At 41.3% G+C, this 19,318-nt stretch overlaps 1 protein-coding gene across 1 annotated transcript in view; it reads right to left on the bottom strand.

Annotated features, from left to right (window-relative positions):
* The window catches only part of EDIL3 (EGF like repeats and discoidin domains 3), a gene marked incomplete at both ends in the record, with an annotated part of 256,953 nt that extends 238,467 nt beyond the window's left edge, over nt 1–18,486 (bottom strand). The window contains one exon of the mRNA XM_080362067.1: nt 18,420–18,486. Coding sequence (XP_080218193.1) covers nt 18,420–18,486 — 67 coding nt within the window. The remainder of the gene's footprint in view (nt 1–18,419) is intronic.
* Between the last annotated feature and the right edge of the window lie 832 nt (nt 18,487–19,318).

The raw sequence follows: 19,318 nt of genomic DNA, 5'->3' as shown, positions 1-19,318 counted from the left end.
AGAAAATTGATAGAGATCTATTTTCACAAAAATGTTCTTATATGGTTTCAACTGACGGTATTTTCCATCTTTCATGTTCCAAAGGAAGTTTTGCAATAGCTAAAAAAAGAAGAAACAAACAAACAGGTTTTACTTATGTGGACCAATGACATCCATTTGGCCAAAGTTAGCAGGTCAGTGCCTCAAACTACCAAGATGCGCTGCTCATCACGACCTATTCCAAAGATGCACTTCTCCTTCTGCAGGATAAAATGGGCCTGACTAACGTTGGCTAACATAAAATCAAATTTTTCTATCTCTTTCTCTCATGAAACATGCTCCAGTACCCAATGAGTTCATTGAATCATTTCAGATGGTCATCTAAAACATTTGTGTATATTGCCTAAGGTAAATAATTTTCTAAGTCAGTTCAATTAAATCATCCACCAGACTGCTCTTTGAAGGCTGATGGTACTGGTGTGACCTGCATGCAATAATTATCCAGCCTTTCTATTCTATGTAACATATGATTTGCACTGGTAATGTTAAAAAATACCTTTTTCTTCCACCATTTCTTTCCAAATGACTTACACTTTGACCTTCACAAACTAAATCTGAAATGATCTCCTAGCTGACTTCATGACTTGTCCCAAGACTGTAGTCCCTAATTAACCGGTCTAGGTTGGAGTAATCACAGAGCATACTAGATGTGGCATCTGGCTTTTCTTTCCTTGGAAAGCTGTGTAAATAAGAGGCTGTGGTAGCATGGAGGGTAGAGGGGTCTCAGACCTCAGCCCAGTATAGTATAATGCTTGTACACACAGCTTGGGTCTGGCAGCTTGGAAGTTGTCCACATCCCTCACTTTAGAAAAGAGAGACTCTCCTGCACACCATATTCCTTTTAAGAAAAAACATGCATCAGACCTTAAGACTGGAATAAGTTTGGTCTATTCCCCAAATCCTTATAACAGATTAATCACCTCTTGTTCAAGCTTTCATTTCACTCTTTCATTTCAGCTCAAGCAGTGTGGCTACAATGCAGATTTTTCTTCTGAACACTGCCAAATAGAATCAGCTTTTCATCTTCAACTAGCTGATCTAAAGTCTTTGTTAGGGATAGGTTTCCCCCTTTCACCACTTACTTCATGTATTTGCATCCCACGGGCAGGCAGAAGAGCTCTTCCTAATGTGTCCTGGAATTTCTGGACAGAGAGATTTGAGTAAAGAACAAAGATTTGAGCCTTAATCTTCAACTTCTCTGCGGAGCACACTAGCAAGCAAACTACTCCCTCAAAGTCCTCAGTGACCTTGATTTCCTGCCAGCATATGAATGATCCTGAATTACAATAGCTGTTATGGTACCAAAATAATATGGCAATACTGACCACTATTACTTTGGTCGCCACTTGATTCTAAATGGGGTGAGAGTGAGGAGCTAAGCTGGCTGACGTTCTGCCAATTTTTTTCTTAATTATACCCCTCAGACACAGCCCTTCCTATCCACTGGCACAGCTAATCATCCCAAATTCTCATCTTCTCGAGTTTGTATTAATTTGTCATCTTTCACTAATGCTTTCAGAAACGGAACAGTGACTTTCCAGATGCCATTCTGGAGTATTACATAAGCCTTTCACTTTACCTAGATCATTACTGTCCTTTCACACCTCCATTTTCTCACCTTTTCCTATCATGTCCAACGTAGTTCACTGCTCTGTATTTTCAAAGCTCTTTGAAAGGATTTATCTTAACACATCATCTCTTAGGAACAAGAAGTCCAGCTGAACCTTCCATGTATTTGAAAATTTATCACCAAAGCAGCCTGTGTTTCATTCTCTCCCACATCACCCGTTAGCTCTGGAAAGACATTTTTGAGTTCAACAAAGCTGCGTTTCATCTTCTCTAAACCTGTCCTTAAAACTCTGCTTGCAACATCGTATTGCTGACCTTTAGTTACACCAGGGGATCACAAGCTCTCTAGCCACTTTGACCATCACAGTCTCATCATTCATTAGGCTGCGTCTGTGTTCAATCAGCATTTTCTCTTACCCTGAGGCTGCAAAATTTGGGTATTATTAGGTTTTTTTTGTATGGTTGGCTACACACAATGCCATGATGCCAGCCGGTATGTCCCTAGACACTGTGAGAACAGAACTGGATAGATTTACTTAACCATGGTCTTCAAAGACATGCCATGAAACCTTTTGTCATGCCACTGGTTTGGCGGCAATTCAATACACTTTCTAACAAAAAGAGAGACATATTACTCACCCCCAATACCACTGCTAAAATTTTCAAAGTGATTTCATGCTCCAGATTAGAAATTATAGGTGTAGTAACAGGATATTTGCACAACTGCCCATCAAGCTAATGGCTTGAAAATAAAACACAGTCACCTTATTCTTGCAGCCAAAGGCACTAAGCAGGAATAACAGAAATCAGTGACTGATCTGCTGCATCTGAGCATCCTGCACACACTATGCCACCAGTGCCGTATCAGCAGGACTGTTACTATTTCAGGACTCTAGTGAAAAGGTTAAACTAGAAACCATGCCCTTAATTTGGGGCTCTCACACTGTGGTGCATTTGGCTGGGAGAGAACACTTGTGTAAGTATCGGAGAAAAATACAAGAATCTGAACATTATCTCTGAACATAATCCTCAGTTGATGAATTTGGTGATAAGAAGTGAAATGATTGTGTCTCAGAATATGTCTTCCAGAATGCACAGCACTGCAAGATTGTGCCTTTTTTTGATTCTAAATTCTGTTGAGCACTCTCAATTTGTAATGAAGGCAAGCAGTGACAATGAAAGCTTCACATCTTATTCGACTGACATGTCTTCATTTTTCAAGCAAAAGACACATTTCATATCAAACCAAGAGAAATATAGCTCATGATCAATGGTCAGTAATCAAGACCATTTAATTTCTGCATACTTTTACTTCTCTTCTTGTATAGATTGGCATATACTGATCAGCTATGCTTACATACCACTTTTATTAATAAACTAGTGCAGGGTACCTTCATTTTATTGGCTAATTTGCTTGAAACTAATTTCTTGAGGCAGAGCCCAGTGAACTGAAGCGTCTATAGTTTTCATGAAAAATATAATAGCACTTCCCATTACTTTTAAAGATCAGATGCTTTATTATACAAAATATCTAATTTCTTACCTCAGCCAAGAATAAGGAGGTTTTAAATTAGATAATTAATTATTTGAAAATGTCTGTTCTTACCCCAGAGTGTAACCAAAATGAATTGTCAATTGAGTTCATTTTAATTTCTTCCCTTAACTCTCATATCAGCAGAGTTGTTAAACTCCATGCATGATCACTGAATCCTACACCTATAAATCTCATCATCTTAGCAGGAGGTTTTCATCTGAGATTTCTTGTGTCAAAACGAGATTGCATTTTAAAACGGCGACTCATAACTTCATTCCAATATGCTTGAAAGCCGTGTTTTTTTTGTCACAATCTGGAAATTAAGCATTTCTATTATTACTGTCTCAAGAAGGAAAATGTTCAAGAAGAATTTCCACATATTGCTACTCTTTTTATCCCTTTCTATTTCATAAGCAAATATAGAAGAATCTTAATAATGGAAGTAAATCTTTGGGTTTTGGTTCTTATTGCCAGCCCACACAACTGCAAGACTATAAAGTGAAAATAGCAAAAAGAACGAAAATTGCAGTTTGTTTAATGTTGCTTAGTCTCCTTTATTAATGATAAGCAACAATTACAAAGTAAACAAGCAAATAAAATTTAAAAAAACCCACCAGATGTACTCGGTAGGTCTTACATTTTATTTTTGCTACCATCTAAATAAAATACAATCCTACTCTTTATGTTGAAAAGAAAAACAAATAAAACAACAAAAAACAACAACAACAACAAAATGTTCTTCTGCAGATGGTTAATTGAACAGCACTCTCAATCTCACACAGCTATTCAAAATGGGGTTTACAAGGGACACAAACCTTCACACTCCCTCCCTCTGCCCCTCGCAGTGAGGGTCATATTTACAGAGAAGACGACTCTTACTCTCCTGCCATGCATTGCTGTGAGGGGTCTGTCTCTATCTCCTCAGTCCCCTTCCCACAGTCAGTGAGGGCTGCTCTTGTCCCCATGAAGCTGCCCCTAGACTGCAGGCACAGAGCTGATCCCACAGGTCCCCCTGTTTGCAGAACAGGAGCTGCAGTCCCCACCAGCACCGTGGTGTCCCTGACCTTACCCCCATTTATCCAGGTCTCTCCTGAACTGGAGGTCCCAGATGAACCACAGTGGTGCATCACTTGTTAAGTTTTGTGCCTATATGCCCTGTTAACCACAGTTCTCCAAGTCACATCATCCAGCCAGCTTATTACCTGTCTCTCTGTCCATGTATCCAAATCACCATGGCCCAACTTGGATGTGAGAACAACAGTGTCAAGAGCCTTGCTACAGCCCAGGTACATGACACTCACCACTCTCTCCCCATCCACACACCAGTCATTTCTTCCCAGAAGGCTATTAGGTGTGATTTACCTTTGGTAAACCTATGGTGACAACTCCCAGTCACCCTTTCCTTCACATGCCCACGATTTTCCCAAGGACCAAGCAAGGCTGCCCAGACTAGAGTTTCCTCTTCAGTTAACCTTTTGTCTTTTTGGAAGATGGACGTAACATTTACTTTTCTTTAGTCACAGGGAACCTCCCCAGATCTCCATGACCACGCAGAGGTTATAGACATCTCGCCCTCCAAGGCCACTGGCCAGCCCTCAGCACCCTCAGATGCAGTCCGTCTTGTCCCATTGGTCCATGAGTGATGTTGTCTCCATCCATCCCACCTTGATGCTCATCCACTGCTGTTTTTAACTCTCCTTGACCCATGTCACCAAGCACAGAGGTCTGGCAGGGCTGGCTGGGGAGGACTATGGCAATGGCCGTATTTAGTTCCTCTGCCTTCTTGCCTGCTGTCATACTAAATCACTCAACCCATTCAGCAACAACCACACATTTTCTTTGCCAGGCTTTCCCAGCAGTATCACTGGCCATAGTTTCTCTGCAGCATCCCAAATATAAGCACCAGAGAGAAGATGTCAGGTCAGCAGCTGGTTGCCTCTGTTCCCCAGAGGTGAGTTTTCATTAGTTATCGCCCTCTTTTTTTTTATTTGTTTGGTCACTTGGTTAGTATCTGTAACTGCAGAACTGGAGAAGAGGCTGTGATGTGATGCCAGAAGTGACAAGCTTCCAGCTTCCCCATGATGGAAGTTTCTATCCACAACTCAGTGGGAGGTGGTCCTCTAGATCTCCCTCCTCCTTTGCAATGCAGGACTCAAGTTGCTGACTTTGTGTGGTCTTTGAAAGATGCTGTAAATCTCATGTTTGTCATGTCTGATGGCATGCAGCACACCTCAGCAGGAAAAAGCCCTCACTGTCACCACCCTGGGCTCCTCTGCAGCCTGAGGATGGTACAGCAGCATCGTCCCTCAGTACCTTTCATCTGGGTCAATGTTTCTGACCTACCATGATAGCTGGTCAAGTCCATGCCAGAGGCAGTCTTGTTTGGAATGGAAACATAAAGGAACCATGTTTTCCCAAAAGTAAATGGCCACCTACACCACCTACATTTAAAATACAGCGGTGTTCACTTCATATACACATAGTGTTATTCAGTTGCCTTATTGCAAAAGTATGATTTCACCACTAGCATAAAAAAAAAAGAGTTGATGGGAGTTGTATAAAATTTCTGGCAAGCAAGCCAGGTTAAAGGCCTCAGATCAGATCATAATGGGACTTGCAGTCATCAAGGCACAAACACACCTAATGCAGAGCTGGCAGTTTGGTTTTTTTCCTGAGAGACAGCAGTCCAAACCTGAAAATGCAATATAACAACCTAAAATTTCAGATAGGTTTTAGCCCATATTCTCTAACACAGCTCTTTCCTGAAAGTTCTGTAAAACCATAAAAGCTTAAACTATGTTTATAATAATTAAAAAAAAAATGCATATCTGATTTGAAGATTTAATTAGTCATTTTGGACATGAAGTGACAGCTTGTAATATACATAATAGTTTTGGCAAAGCTGCAGACATTAATCTAGAGGAAGTTATGGTGTAATGTTATTCTGCTGTACTCACAAGAGATCTCTTTGCGTTATTGAAACCAAGCAAAGTCACAAAAATCCGTATTCCTGAAGGAGTCAAACGTGAAAAGAAACTTACTTTAAACATAAAATTTGGATTAACATCTATCAGGGCCCTCAGTCTTTGAACCATTAACCAAAACATAAAATATCCAGGAGTTCAAGTCAGTTCAATATCCCAAATGGAAAACAAATAAAAGAAAAAGGGATAAAATAATAGTCCAGAGAAAAGAAGTAATGGGTTAAATTACAATATAATTCTTCAACATGAAAAGCACTTCCAAATAACACTGCTGATTTTCAGAAGTATTAGAAAGCTTTCAATTTATCAAAATTGTTCCAGGAAAAGAGAAAAACTCCATGTAAACCTTTGCACAAAGGAAGAAAGTAGGATCTAATAAAAACTTCAGTTTTGAAGAAATAAAAAACACAAGTAAATAGAAGACCACTCTTCTCCCATCTGTAATTAAACAAAAACAAAAACTAAAGAAAAAACAACAACAACAACAAACAAACAAACAAACCCCACAAGCTCTTCTTTACTCTTCCAGATAACGGGACAACAGTGCACGTAGCCTAAAAATTCAAGGTAGTTGGTGATAAGCAAACTAGGTCCCTACATAGATACCAAGAATACATATAGTCATCTCCAACGTAGTGAAACACTCCCAGAAAATTTTTGGAAAGCCTGAGATGGCTGTACTGAGTGCAGAAGCCTGTTGTATCTACAAACTTCATCACCACTTCATTTTTGGGTGAATACTGCAGAACACAAATACTGTATAAAGATCCATCCTGTGCTAGTACTTCTGTTAGAAAATGCCAAAAGCCACCACAAAAATTGCACAATAGTAGAGTAATGCCTCGTCATCCCCAGCTAATCCATTCCTCTTACAATTCATGCCACTGCCATTTATACTCAGACTACCCATGAGCTCCAGTGGGATCATGTGGTGACACATCTATATTGCTTCAGGAACACTGGCAATATAGCACCAACTCCATACAGATACAATTCTTCAATTCCACCAGAAAAACAGAGGATCTATTACACTTTAAAGAACATCAGGACTAAATATTCTTCCTTTCTACCCAGACAGCAATAGTACATGACATAGGACTCCTTGATTGGTCACCAGTAGAGTGATGTCCATCTGTGGTCTTCAGGCTGCTTCGCTAAGCCTGAACTCTAGGCAAAGCTTGTGTGGCTTAAGAGCAGAGTTGACAGAGTTACTCCACTGCTCAGGTAGGGTATGATCCAAAAGAAGTTAGTATTTTATTTCTAAACTACGTCAACTTAGAAGAACCTTCTATAAAGCCAATTTCAGCAGATATACACTACAGCTTGTAATGTACTAGAACAGTAATTTTATGTCTTTTATGATGTTCTGTTTCAAAGAACAGATGTAATATGTCTGAAATCTTCAGTAATTTTACTGTTGTATCTTAACAAGAAAATGGGGCAGAACAAACCTATACCCTTTCTGAAGCTGCTTTTTCTACAGAAAATCTGTTCAGATATCTTACATTAAAGGCTTTTAAAAATTACTCCAAACATTATAGAATACATACACCACGCTGTAAACAGACTGGGCATTTGCAATTTGAATTTTAAAAGCTTCTTACACCTCATTTTGAAAACAGAAAAGAAATGAAAATCTCTTACGTATACGGTAAAAAAGTGAGAACACTGAATAACATTAACTGAGAGTTCTTCTGAAACAGCAATTCCGGATGATTACTTGTTTGCCAGATCCCTGCAACTCTTTGCGTAAATATTAACAGTATGCTAGCACTTCTCACACACACGCAATGAAATGTATATGCAAGCAGCTGCAATGTTACAGTGTAGGAGCTTGCAGTATAGGAGACCTAACATCACAGCTTTTAGCAAACATAACTCATCACATCTTATTATTCCTCTTAAAGGTAGAAGCCTTTCTATGTGATCTATTGACCTTTGTTCTCAGACTACAGGGATGCTCTTTTTATTATCTGGAAGGTACACACACTTCAAAAAGAAAAGGGAAAAACAAAACAAAACAAAACAAAACAAATCAAAACAAGCTTGATGTGTCACTGGAGACAAAAGATTGCTATGACAGACATTATGATTATCTGCCAGAGTAGAACATTTATAAGGTGAAAGAGTAGCTTCCTGAATCTCCAAAAACATAAAAGAAGAAAACCTCCTGTATTTCTTGTTACAGTTCTTCAGCTCAGAAAACAGTGCTGCTCTAGAGAAAATGTCCAGTTCTGAATACTGATTATAGTTAAATCGGACTGGCATTTATTCCAGTGGAGCTGAGTACAGTTTTGGGGTATTTCTTCTTCCCTGCTCTGCCTTAAAAGGGAATATGTAGTTGGGACTTAAAACTCTGTTCAGATTTTTCTACAAGTACAATTTCACAGTGCAATTCATAGCTGGAAAAGAAAACAACACATTTGTTTTTAATTATTTATTGCTTTCTCAGGAAATTAAAAAAAAAATAATAATAATCTGTGATTCTGTGAGAAGACCGATTACCAAAAAAAAACCAATCAAGTGGCAGACTTATTGGTCAAAATTAGTCAATCACTAGTGTTACACCTGAGGAAGAGACTCAGCTACAATAGGACCGATGCGTGAAGCTGACTTTAAGGGACGCTGCCACCTGGGAAGGTCACAATATTGCTTCATCAGGCTGTTTACTTGCTGAAAGATGGGGCTTTGTCCAGCTGAATCCAGCTGCCAGATTCAGCATGCACACGTACACATGAAGTCCTTGTGAATCAAATAACCAAAAAATGTTATATTAACATTTTGAAGAGTTTTCACTTTTTCCTCCTGAAGTAACTGAAGCGTGTAGTGACTTTACTCATTCATTTTGGTGACTTCTTTCTTCCTTCACAACCTTCAGTTGGTCTGAATGGAGAAGCCAGAACCACATCTACTGACCAGTAGTATTAAAGCAGTTCACTTGTCCAGAAATAAGCCAGGACAGAATTCATAAGACAGAGATCTCCTCCAGCACTACTGAGAGGACATGAGGAGCTTCTGAGCCTTGCCTGTTTTGCATGACCCAGGTTTGATCTTTATCTATAAGATAAATATTTGGCATGAAATAATTAGGGAAGAAAAACACTATAATATGTCCTCATCAAAATAACCTACAAGGATAGTTTAGTTAATCAATGCTTGATTGGCCCCAGGATGCAAATACTCAGGACTGGGAGATGGCAGGAGAAATACAGAACCTACAGACACACCAAGGTAATGCAGACAGGAATGCAATGCATAGAATAGTTTGGATTGGAAGTGATCTTCAAAGCTCAGCCAGTCCAACCCCTGCCATGAGCTGGGACATCTTCACCCAGCTCAGGTTGCTCAGAGCCCCGTCCATCCTGGCCTGGGATGTCTCCAGGGATGGGGCATCCACCACCTCTCTGGCCAACCTGGGCTGTGGTTTCATGATGGGCATTGTAAAAAATTTCTTCCTCATGTCCAGCCTGAATCTGCCTCCTTTAGTTTGAAACCACCACCTCCTGTCCTATCACAACAGCCCCTGATAAATGGTCCGTCCACATCTCTCTTACAGGCACCGTTTAAGTATGGAAAGGCTGCGATAAGGTCTCACCGGAGCCTTCTCTTCTCCAGGCTGAACAACCACAACTCTCTCAGCCTGTACTCCCAGCAGAGCTGTTCCAGTCCTTGGATCATTTTTGTGGCCTCCTCTGGACCTTTTCCAGCAGGTCCATGTCTTTCCTGTACTGCATCCTCATGGGCCTGGTTTCTGTACCTGGTTTCCATAGTGGACGATATATATCTATACACAAGACAGGTGTCATTCAGTGCCTTAGGGTAGGGTGGGGTAAAGAGTGAGCTTATCTCACTGCTTGAAATGGTTGAAGTTCACCTGTTTGGCACTGACAAACAGACTCAGGACATTCATACATGAAGAGCCAGCAAGCACCTGGAATGGTAGGTCCAGAAACATATCTATTTGCAGAAAGTAAATAAGTTCTCACCGAGAAGACTATCTGTAACATCCTCCTGAAGGAACCAGGTGAGAACACATCTGGTGTCCAACAGCCCCATGCCATTCACTCCTCCTTCTCTCTTCCCATGGTCCTTCGTTGCACTAGTGCTGGGGCTTGCCTGGTCCTGCCCTGAGTCATGACAACAAGCTGTGCTACCAGAAACTAGCACAGCACAGAAATGCCATTTTTTATTGTTCTGCATAAAACCATCACCAGTGCTGAAATCAGGGAAAAGTCAGTGGCAAAGTGCAATTAGAAAGGTTTGGCCATACTCTCAAATATCACATGGCATAGTTGCTCATCTTAGCTCTTATTTAGCAGTAAGAAACTATGGAGACTTAGGAAGTTTCCTATAGACAAGACCCTTGTTTCACCACTGAGGTGGCCAAGAGGCTGTGACCCACAGGTCAGAGATGTATCTTTTACTACTCTATTTTTACTCACACTCATTATTTTAAATGCATATCAGTACGTAATTATTCAACTATACTGAAGGATATTGAGGCATGCTAGAATAATAACTTCTCTTGCTGTGTGAAGCAATAAAGGTGTAGTCTTAATATTAAGCCAGTACATATACTCAACCACACTTTACTCCAACTGATTTCAGGGTTCTTACTCAGAAGGTTGCTTTGGTTTTGTTTTTGTTTTTTTTCTAACAGATTTCACAAAAGAAGAGATATACCTCTGAGACTACATTCCCAAGTGTGTCCAGCATGGCTTCAATTGCCATTTTTTGTTGATCTCTAGTTGGCCACTCTGAGTTTAATAATGAGCTGAACTACAAGACTCACATTTGAAGAAGACTTTGGGGTTAATTAAAACCACCATAAGAAGGAACTAGAGTGCAAATGTGCAAGTGGGTAATCGGAGTCTAAGTGTGCAACACTAGAAAACACAGTATTTCTTAAAGAAGTTTGTAAAATGACACATGCACCTGAACAAGGATACTGGGTTAAAGAGGGGCCTTGTGAATAAAGATGTTACAACAGGATGGGCTTGATCACACCCAGGAAAATGAAAGGTATTACTAAAGAGGTTGATCTTTATCCTGAAGGACAACCTATAAATGATGCATCATTTTGTATGAGGTCAGAAGTTAAGCCCTAAAAAAGGCATCAAAGAAATTAAACAAAAACATCATTAAAGAAATACATATCGGAAGTACCTCAAAAGAGAACTACGAGGTCATTTTAGCTACTTCCAATGACAACAGCACACAATTTCCTCATCTACACTGTACACTATTCACAGTATTTATCTAATCTTTCCTTAAAATTGTTCAAACAAATGGATGTTCAGTGGTTTTGAAATAGTTCTAGAATAGTATCTGAAAGCACTCAGCTACCAGCTCTTCATCTTTAACCTAGAAAAGCCCTTGTAAGGCAGTCATGTGCAATTCCTCACACAAGTAAGGAATCTGACAAGTTACATAGACAATAACATTTTCTCCGTCTCTATTTCAAAAGCCTAAACTGTAAAAAGAAAAAAAAAACAGTCTCAGACTACAGGCCATTGTCTGCAAACATAATACTTAAGTAGCAAAACAAACCGGCAAACAGATTAAAGTAGTATGGCCTATGGGATTGCAATAGAGAATAATAGAGAAGCCTGGATTAAAGGGGCTGGTTGTGTGCAATGATATCCAGCAGTGATAGAGGTTGTCGTACATGAAGGAGAGACAGACTGAAACATATAAATGTTAAAAGCAAAATAAAACAAAAGTCTTTTATTTTCTGTTTTTCACACTCACGTGTAGAGTATATAAGTTTATACAGAACTATTTCCCATATTGGCTGTTGTAGCTTCAGTGTTGTAGAAACCTAAGACATGAGTAATCACATGGTAGAAATTACTGTTATTTGCGCGCTGCTGTCACAGCTCTCCATAATTATATAGGTTGACACAGCATCTTGACAATGATAGGAAAAAAGTAGTTTTTGTAGAAAATTTGTCAGCCTCCCTACATAGAAGCATGGCAAATAAAATTACTGCAGCTAAGAATTGGCAAACCAATCATCTCTTTTAGTTCTGGTTTTTTTGTCTCTGCAAAAAGATACTATCATGGGAACACTCAAAGACAAAGGCATAAAAAACCCAGCCCTTTGTGTCTAAACTGTAGCTTTATCCTAGTGTAGGACCACAATCCAGCTATGTATAAATGCCTTGTGTTGTTTAAAACTGAAAAAAATTAAGGAAAAAATAAGTTGCAGGGGGACCGGGACGGGAAGAAGAAGGTTATTTGCAGAACACTGAAAAAGCTCTGTATTAAAATAAAGAAAAATTAAACTCTCAGATTTAAATCCATAGTCTGAACCACTGAATAGTCAACTTGAACCCATGTTGTCCATGCCCCAGGTGAGCAAGCTAAACACCAGAGCATGACAGGGAAGACTGATTATTGGTTGAAATGTACAGAATTGCAGTGTGCTGATCAAGTATATTAAGCTGGTAGGTTTCTCAGTAGCTTTAACCAAGAGTCACCACTGATGCAGACACCGTGGGCTGGACAGGTTACACCTCCAGATCTCTGGGGTCACCACACCAAAACTCCCACCTCCTCCCACGAAGGACAACAGTGCCCAGCTCCCCTCCCTGTTCCATGGGTGGCCTCCAAGCTCACACATGATCCACAAAACTGAAGCAGTTGCTCATTTTTTTGCTTTTGACCTTCAGTTTTCCATTAGGATGTACAAAGCTCCTGCCCAGGCTCCACGGAAGGAGAGCAGATCTTCTTGAGCCTGTTTATTCACCTGCTGCTCCTCTCTGCTGTCATCTGCACGCTTTAGTTTACTGCTTTAAATATTATGGTTAAAATCCTAACTCCTAAAACTGAAAATTTGATGTTCTGCTGCCACGAGTGGTATAGTTAAGATACTCCAGGATTCTCCATTTGAATGGCACAGACGAGTGAATACTTACTTCTGTATTTTCAAGCAACTTTGGCAAACTTATAGTCATAAAAAAGCTTTTTCTACATGTTGCCCTTATTAAAAAATCGGAGGGAGCAGAGTGAGGAATACTATTCAGAGTCTCAAAAACACCCTTAGAAGTTCACTGCTTTCATTGAATATAACAAATTTTGACTTGAAGAATAGAGATCTGGATCCTGAGTTCACGGAACAACCAAGTCTTATCTAACATTACCCAAACTTTTAGAAAGTAACAGACCAGATGTGTGGCACGTAAGTGAACGTAATTCTTCTGCACACTATCTCAAGTGTGGATATATCCACAATATATTTTGCATGTATATAACCACTACATAATATGTAAAATTAAGTTGTTTTCATGTGTGTTTCATATGATAACGCATTCACTCACACACCCCATCCTGTAATTATTATCTAGATTAGCTAGACACTTTGTTAGATAATCACGGTCTGTTTCATTTCTCAGCTTTTAAAACTTAAAATAGAAGAACACCCCCACTGTGATGAAAGGTAACACAGCTTGCTGTTTAAAGAGGAAAAATACCACACAAACAAACAGAAAAACCCTGTAAGTATATTCCCACAACAGCAAGACTGAGATTTGATAAAATCCCAGATCATGAAGACATGCACAAAATTCTGCACCTCCAAATCTCTGAGACACTTCAGCTGCTAGCTCAGCTCCTGCATTTGGTAATATCCAGCATACAGGTCCACATATGCAGTTATTGTTTTTGAACAAGTCCACGCTCTGGTTCTGCAATACTGATGGCACAGAAGCTGCTTTACCCCCTACACACCATGTTGTTAGAAAATTATCCATACTCTTCTGTCACCACACACAGTGAACACCTCTCCCTCTAAGATAAGATCTTGCACAATTTAAGTTTCATATAAAGAAGGAAGTCTAGATCCATAATCACTTATTCCTCAAGCTGATGTAACACATTTAATTTAGGCTGATGTTGGCTCTCCCCCTACTTCCTCCCTTTAAATGGAAAATGTATGTAGGTCCTTCAATGTGAGACAACATCTTCCAGGGTTTTTAAATATGCAAATGTTAAGGTTCTTACAACCATTATTTTTGCTTGAGTCTTTTAACTCATCTTTTATTTTCTGGTGTACCATCTGACCAAGAAAAAGTAAACTCCTATTTTCACCATGAACCTTTTTTGAAAGCTGAAATAAATTAACACTGTTTGGATGTTCAGCCTGTATTCTTTCAAACTGAAAGTAGCTAAGCTTCAAGTATGCTACAAAGCCCAATACCACTTATTACAAGTGATGATTACAATGCTGATCATCCTCTTAAGTTTTCAGAAATACCCCTGGATCTGTGGTTTACATAAGTTTGAATTGTGTAAAAACCTGAAAAAAAAAAAAATAAGACAGTAACATGCTAACATCTATGTGCCTCACTATAAACCTGAGGATACCACAGATTTATTTCTGACTCTTTGCTGCCTCTCGAGATATCATTACTTAAGTTGAAGGGATACCAGGCTGTGAGTTTGTTACTGCTGCTGTATGGACATGTGCTGTATAAACAGCTAATTCAAGGCATAAAAATCAATCTCTGAACAAAAAGAGATTGTCTTTTGAAATAACTTCCAAAGTGGATAATTTCTTTGATTTTTAACTGGATAGTAATTGGAAAAATGTGTAGGAGGGAAGATAAAACAGTGCCCCTTTTCACTATTCTATTGTCGATACACAACCTTGTATGAAGTATATCCTTTGAAAAAAGACATAAAGGATAATGACATAAAGGGCACTGAAAGTCAGGCACTTAAAAAAGCCCAACGAATACCACCAGAACCATTAATTCAAGTTATAACAATGCATGGCTTGACATTAAACTCTGTCCTAGGCTGACCAAACACGTACAGGATGCAATAGTATATCTGCTACATGCTTTCTGGAGGCTATATGAACAGTCATGGAAAATCAATTTGAATACAAATGTAATTTGTTAAAAGAACAGTGAAAATCATTATGCAGGGTCACACCGTCAGCAGTTTGTACAGAAGCAGATGCCGCCCAAAGATGCAAAGGCATTCGGTAAAACAGAAGAACCTTGGTCTTTAAAAGTGCCTATGATCTTTTCAGTCTTTTGGTATAATTACATGAGAACAAAGCTACAGTTTACCTCTCTTGTTTTTCAGAGCTTTTACCCCTTGCAGCTCATTCCAGCTGCAGAAAGAGGCTTTATAGAAACTTCTAAGCCTCAGAAAGAGTGAAGGTTCCCACTGTAATGGAGAAAAATCAACATCTTTGAAACAGTTCCTTGAAAGTTCAAAAATACTTAGGCTCAGGCTCACAGGACACAGTCATAAAATAACAAACTAGATTTGCCTGGTTTTGGTAATGTAAATACCATTTTTAGGCAAACCATACATAAAAACTCAGCAACAAGCTAAGCTCAAAAGTGTGATATGGTTAAAGGGTAAGTTCACAATAAAGACAATGCAAATGGTAAATCTTCTGAAGATCCTGTTGCAAAGACATTTAAAACATAGACATGGAATATACTGCTAGGAACTTACAGTACCATCAGTGCAGCTGATCAGCTTACCCCATTCCATGAGGTAAACAGGGGGCTAAAACAGCCACCAGTTTTAATTTGTATTTTCCTTTAATTTGATCCCAATCTTCACTAACTATTATGAAAAGTAATGACTTATTTATTGTTAAAAAAGTACACAGTGGGACTCAGAAACCTATATTACATGTCTTGTAGCCTCTGTACTCACTCTTGTAGTTACTCTCTGCCCACTACAAGGCAGAACATCAGATTGGCTCGCTTTCAAATCTGACCAAGGAACAGCAACAACAGCAAATGTAAAACCTTAGAACTGTTTTGAAATATGCATAAAAGGACATTCCTTATTAAAAATGCATCTGCGTCTTTCTTGCAAACTAAGGAGTAGAAGTCACTGCACCCTTGAAGCCTAATTTCATCATATACATGCATATAAACATATCTCTGGAGATCAGACTCCTGTTATGGTGCATGAGATTGCAAATTTATCAGACTGGACACAAAGAAGAAAATTCATGTTTTCTCTTGGGATAACTATTTCATCATCATCATCATCATCATTTCTCAATCTTTCTCCCCCTTCTCTTGCCCTTTTTCTTTCAGAAAAAAAAAAAAAAATCCAAACAAAAAGAAAACCCAAACAACTTGCTGATATACTACATATGTTTTCCAAATGCAAAAAGCAAGAGAGGTTTGTAAGATATGGTGAATGAATGGGATTTTGATCTCCGTCGTTACTTTTCAGAGGTCCAGTAAAAAAACAGTTGGCATTTTTCTTTAATAGTGGACTTGAAATGCAGGTTGGTAATGAACTTAATGGTTGGTAATGACTTAACTTTGATCTGCAGTTGGAATTTACCCCAAAAGACAGGGAAGAACTGGACACTGCATAGATGACGCTCACATAGGTTTTCATTATACATCGTTATGCAAATAGACTAATCAGCAAGTAATGTTCAAACAATGCATAAAAAAGTTTTGTACTGTTCAAAACCTGGTCTCTAAAGAGTTCCAGTTACTTAGAGTCATCATAACTTTGAGAGCAAAATTAACGCAGTATATCAGACCTGTCAAACAGCATTTTATTCTTGTTTCAGAAAAAAAAAAAAAAGAAAGACTCTGTATAATTTTCTTCTCTTTCATGTTGAAAGCCAAGGACAAACCTTTAACTGAGCTATTACAGCTTAAACAATCATTGAGTAAATTGATTTTTTTTTCCTTTCTATTTCACTTTTACAAGAAATATCTATGAAGTTCTCTCTGTTCTGAAGTTCCTTAAAAACATGGCAAGACCATAGACTTGAATGAAAAAATGTTTCAGATGTGAGCTATCAGAAGTCCTACAGAAGCCCAATGCAAAGTATTTAAGACAAGTCCAGACTTCGTGGCAGATAGTATCTTTTGCTCAAAAGACTTCGGGCATAAACCACAGGTACAAGGACACATTGCATAAGCTATCACATGCTTGCTGCAACTGTGTGGATGTTACTGGATTTTGAGAATCCACGGTGCTGAATAATTTAAGATCTAATAAAATATTCAATTTTACTGATACAATGGTTTCATTTGAAAATGAAAAACGTGAATAATGACGAGAACAGGTCCAAAAGTCAATGGAAACATTCTGTTACTCATTAGGATAACAGTTCTACTAAGCTTCTGGAAGATACAACTAGGACGATGGGAAGGTCTCCAACCCCGAGAGGTACCCCCCAGGCCGGCGGGAGGGACAGGAACAGCCCCGGCACAGAGGCACGTTTGGACTTCGCAGAGGGCAAAAAGGCTCTGCCCGGGGGGGTGAAGGCCCCACAGGGGACGGGGATTTCGTGCTGCGGGGCGAGGGGGTGTTGGCGGTGCGGACCCACAGCTGTCCCGGGGGCTGAGCCCCTTCCCCGACGGCGCTGCGGCTGCCTCGGCGGGGAGGGAGCACCGAGCGGCACCGGGACGGGCGGCAGGTGAACTCCCACCTTCCCCCCAGGGCAGCCCGGCCGCCCCCGGCCCCTTCGCCTGCACAAACGCTGCTGCTGTAGAATCGGTCTTCCCCCCCTCCCACTACATCACGACGTTCAGTAAGATGAGCGCCGGCAACTTTTTTAATGCGAGGAAGAAAAACCCATCTTGCCTGCGCTAAATGATTATTCTAAATAATAATAAAGAGAACTCCAAGAGCTCTAAAGTTATTTTTCTGGGGCAGGGCTGTACGTTTTTTTTTCTTTTTTTCTTTTTTTTTTTTTTTTTAAGGGGGCAGGTGGCATGAGACACAAGGAAGGCGCCGTTGGTGTTTTAGATGAAGATGCCCTAGTTAGAGGGAGGCAGGAAAAGGGTCGCCTGACAAGAGCCGTTCACCGCTGCCGAGATGTTAAAGCCCCCGAACGTGTTTGCAAACTGTTCAACGGTTTGCTGGAGCTGGATCTCCGGCTCTGAGCTAACAGCCTTCAGATTAAAATGAAGACCGCTGATTGGGGTGGGTGGGGGGGCAGAAGGAGATGTGGACAGCTCTGCGGATATTATTAAATCTTCTCAGCCGCTCATCTGGATTACATTTAAGCTCTTACGGCATTTCTTTCCCCTCTAATTAGGTGTAGTTTCAAAACAGAATGTGTCTGAGGATGGATCTTTCGTCGGCTTCTATTTAAAATGTAAAGATAAGTTGTTGGGTTTTTTTCATGAAAACAAAAAAGCAAGCCCAGACAGAGGCATCCAGCTGGGAGCCGCCCGCCGGTCGCGCCTCCTCGGTCCCCCGCGCACTTCGGCTCCGACTTTGTGAGAGCTCCCGCACGACCGCGACCCCCCGGTCCCCGCCGGTCCCCGTCCCCTCACCTCGGGCGAGGCGCGGCGCCACCAGGCTCCCGCAGAGCGCCAGCCAGGCCACCACCGCGCGGCTCATCCTCCTCTTCCTCCCGCGGCCGCGCCGCCTCTGCCGAAGGAAGGAGGCGGCGGGCGGCGGCGGCGCCTCCGCCCGGCGATGCGATGCGATGTGATGCGAAAGGTCCCTCCCGAAGCGGCGCGGCCCCCCCGGCCGAGCGCAGCCCCCGCCGCGGCTCCCGCTGCCGCCGCCCTAGCAGCGGCGAGAAGGCTGCCCCGCCGCCCGCCGGCTCTGCGCGCCCGCCAGGTGCCGCCGCGCCTCCAGCATGGCCCGGCCGGCCGCCTCCGTGCGTCCCGCTGCCGCCGCCTCCTCCTCCTCCTCTTCCTCCTCCTCCTGCGCTCCGAGCGGCTCCTTCTGGGGGGAGGCGCGGGCGGTGCTGCCCGACACACCCCAGCACCTGCTCCGCCCCCCGGGCCGCGCCGCGGCGTGGGATGCGGGGGTCGGCGCGGTGGTGGTGATGGTGTGAAATGATGTACAACGCGGGGGGTGGGAGGGAGGAGGGCAGGGAGGCAGGCGCTGGCTTTTGCCAGCCTTTCCCCCGACACCCGCTCCCTGCCCTTCGGCCCCCTTGTCCCGTTTGCGGGGACCGCGGGTCACAGGAGCGGACTCAGGAATGCACCCCAAGCCAGCCTCTCCCTTAGTATGCCGCGGTTTAGCCGTTGGCCCTGTGGCCCTCTTTTATTCGGGAATAGACTTAGCAGGTTGGCACGGTTCACAGAGGTAGTTTTGCCCTCCGCAAACTTTTATCTTGTAGGTGTTGCCTAAGCCTTGCACTTTGCTGAATGCTGCTTCAGCAGCCGATTTAAAATCCTTTTTGTACATCCAGATGTGGAACTTGCACGAAATACTAATG

The sequence above is a fragment of the Nesoenas mayeri genome, assembly GCF_963082525.1.
Source record: "Nesoenas mayeri genome assembly, chromosome: Z".
Classification (NCBI taxonomy): Eukaryota; Metazoa; Chordata; class Aves; order Columbiformes; family Columbidae; genus Nesoenas; species Nesoenas mayeri.
This window is presented reverse-complemented; position numbering and strand designations above follow the sequence as displayed.